At 40.6% G+C, this 3232-nt stretch overlaps 1 protein-coding gene across 1 annotated transcript; it reads right to left on the bottom strand.

The window, feature by feature from the left end:
* Positions 1-803: 803 nt before the first annotated feature.
* On the bottom strand, positions 804-2854 carry SARC_10886 (ubiquitin-40S ribosomal protein S27a). Its single transcript, XM_014295049.1, has 4 exons — positions 2758-2854; positions 1771-1875; positions 1369-1586; positions 804-1126 (listed from the first exon to the last, which is right to left on the bottom strand). Exons 2-4 carry the CDS (start codon positions 1871-1873, stop codon positions 983-985), a joined length of 465 nt encoding a protein of 154 aa, XP_014150524.1. The 5' UTR covers positions 1874-1875; positions 2758-2854; the 3' UTR covers positions 804-982.
* Between the last annotated feature and the right edge of the window lie 378 nt (positions 2855-3232).

Below are 3232 nucleotides of genomic sequence, written 5' to 3'. Positions count from 1 at the left end.
TTTCAACGATACATTACTCCCAGCATTCACATCCAACCCCTGCTGAACTACAGATAATTGCCTATGTATCTTCCAACGATACATTACTCCCAGCATTCACATCCAACCCCTGCTGAACTACAGATAATTGCCTATGTATCTTCCAACGATACATTACTCCCAGCATTCACATCCACCCACTGCTGAACTACAGATGATTGCCTATATATCCGTCAACGAAGTCCACCCACTGCTCAACTACGAACGATTGGCTACTTATCTCGCATAACATACAATACTTGACTCGCTAGTACGTAGACATCATCCACATCAACGTCCGCAAGTATCGGGTAGCTACCTCGAGTGTCTTCACACCTCATACTGTGCACTCTAAAGCCTCTATATATATATATAAAGTTCGGCACTTTATCCCACCAATTCAACAAGTAGACCTCGCCAACTGCAGTACAAACCCCCCACCCGAATCGCACCATATTCCATCCAGCGACCAAATACCCCCTACCGTACTCATCTTTGTCGTTTGCACAAGTACCATTGTTGACTTAACTCTTCACTCGTCCTCAGACATGCATTGTGTGACCCCATTCACTAAACGTGCCAGTGAAGTCTAACTAACATCAGTGTAACACTTCGATTAGAAATTAAACTCACAAATGCCTGCGTGTTATGAGCACACACTCGCACAGATCTCGAGAAAACGAATTCCGTCCTCAACCGTGTACAAATATGAACCACAACAAAAATTACGCAGTACTATACTATACACACAAAATATTTAGCTACAATCAATCAACATGGGTCAGGGCAAATACATGGAAAGGCTTTTGGTGTGAGAGCTTGCATTCCGAGAATGGGCTATGCTTTATCGAGATAAACCATTCGTGGTTCAGTACAAGTGCGTATACACCACCCACAGACAGCGTGAACAAGTCTGTGCACGCATTTCGAAGGCGACTAAAAATACTAGCAGACAGATACCAACTTAAGCCTCGGTCTTGAAAGCGTACGTAAGTCCACACTTGCCACAGTACTGACGGTCAAAGTGCTTGGCCATGAATACACCGGCACCACACTCGGCGTTGTCACACTCACGCCTCAGACGAGAGATCTTACCGTTGTTATCGACCTATACGAAGTAACGGGAAGACAGTAATAGATGGTCAGTAGAAGTAAAATACTAGAGTACACACCCTTGTGAGAAACACCTACACAGACTAGTAGGACTCAGTTGAACCGAACGTTTTTTGTATCGACATGGTTTTAATGCGTTCAGAAAGCGATAAACGTTTATCGTCATTGTCCTCTAATCTGTATCAATCGCCCTTGCATGCACCTACTCTAGCTCGCAAGAAAAAAAGACCCACTTACCTTGTAGTATCGAAGCACAGCAAGTTTCACCTTCTTCTTTGTGTGCTTGATCTTCTTCGGCGTGTTGTACACCTTCTTTTTACGCTTCTTGCCTCCGCCGCGTAGACGTAGTACCAGATGCAAGGTGGATTCCTTCTGGATGTTGTAGTCCGCTAGGGTGCGGCCATCCTCCAACTGCTTACCGGCAAAGATCAGACGCTGCTGATCAGGGGGAATTCCTGGAGACACATACAGGACAAGCATGCAAATCAGCACAAGAAATATATGTGCCACGGATCATATACATGGTAAATTTCTCAAACCAGACAAACAACCCAATGAATAGGTGTAACATCTTCCAGCTTGAGCGGTTAGTTATTCGTGTTTGGGATATTAGTAGGGACATGAACACACTTTACTTACCTTCCTTGTCCTGGATCTTGGCCTTGACATTGTCGATGGTGTCACTAGACTCCACATCAAGTGTGATGGTTTTACCCGTGAGGGTCTTGACGAAAATCTGCATGGCTGCGTAAATCAACAAGAACATTTTTCGCAATAAGAAATCTACCAGAAATTTTCGCAGACATTAGAAGTGATGCATGATTTCGTGAATGGAGTGGTAGAATGGATCAGATAGGAGCGAAAGAATTGCATAGCATATCAACAGCACTTACATAGAGTGAATATGTTGAACTATGGTATCATCATTGCAGCCTACCACCCCAGAAAAGGATACATATATATACACGTGTAAATATATACAATATATGCATACATACATACATATATGTAAAGACATTATATACACGCATGCACAAAAACATAACATATACAGACACATAAACACACGTATATATATTTATATATATGTGCATAAATATACATATATATGTAAAAATACATATACAAATGCATGCATGTTTATACAATATATACACATGGGTGCATACACAAATATATTAATACCTGCATGCACGCATACATACATACCTGCATACTTGCACACATACATGCACTATATATATATATATATATATCATGTATATGTCAATGTATATGTACGTATGTATGTATGTCTGTTATTTATATACGTATATATGTACATATATATCTCATATACATGTGCATGTACATGAAAATCTTTTTTGCCGAATATATATCGTCTGTGCATCGTTTTTGCATTGTTTGTCATTAGATTGTGTATTATTTGTGCTTCAATTGTGCGTTGGTTGTACCCGGATTGGGTGTCAGAGATTTCACACAACGCAAATCGGAGGCCGTTATTAGTCCGTTCTACTAAACTATCTGTCAAGCTGTATCTTCGGTCAGCTATGCACTATTGAGGTTTGTGCACGTACAAACACTAAGCATCTTCTCATAGCAAATGGTAGACCTAACACAACATACTCGCTATCCACGCTCTCTACAGAAAAAGGGCTGGGGCAAAGTGATTCAAGTGCCTGATATACAATTGTATGCAGACAAATTTCAAATCTTATTGAGCTATGCATTTCTGGCCACGCGCACCCTCGCATTCACTACGAATATAAAAAAACCTTGGTTTTCAAATTATAGTGTGTATGTAATAATCCGTACTACCGCTGCCCATGTGTAGGTATGCCTTGGTTTATTTTTCGAGTCTCTGGTTTATTATGGCGGGCGACCAATTTAAGACAAAGTTGAAAGTATACTACATATTCCTTCGGACATACGTCCGAAGTGGCAATTTTATTTCTATTCTCTCGCTAGAGGGTCGTGTATAGTTTTACCAAAATATGTCGTAAAATCATCGTAGAACCAACAAAGATTTGGGTAGCTTGGATAAAATACATGTGCTAAAAAAAGCTTCCTATTCACACGTAGATTTCAGTGGTTTTTAGAT

The sequence above is a fragment of the Sphaeroforma arctica genome (assembly GCF_001186125.1).
Source record: "Sphaeroforma arctica JP610 unplaced genomic scaffold supercont1.1427, whole genome shotgun sequence".
NCBI classification, from domain to species: Eukaryota; class Ichthyosporea; order Ichthyophonida; genus Sphaeroforma; species Sphaeroforma arctica.
Note: the sequence above shows the minus strand (reverse complement) of the source record. Positions and strands in the feature narration are given on the sequence as shown.

Bases quoted from the DNA above. Each gene is read 5' to 3' on its own strand.
- SARC_10886 (XM_014295049.1), bottom strand. From the start codon at position 1,873: ATGCAGATTTTCGTCAAGACCCTCACGGGTAAAACCATCACACTTGAT. The intron at 1,587-1,770 runs GTAAGTAAAGTG...ATGTGTCTCCAG, and splicing joins CAAGATCCAGGACAAGGAAG to GAATTCCCCCTGATCAGCAG. The intron at 1,127-1,368 runs GTAAGTGGGTCT...TACTTCGTATAG, and splicing joins CTGTGCTTCGATACTACAAG to GTCGATAACAACGGTAAGAT.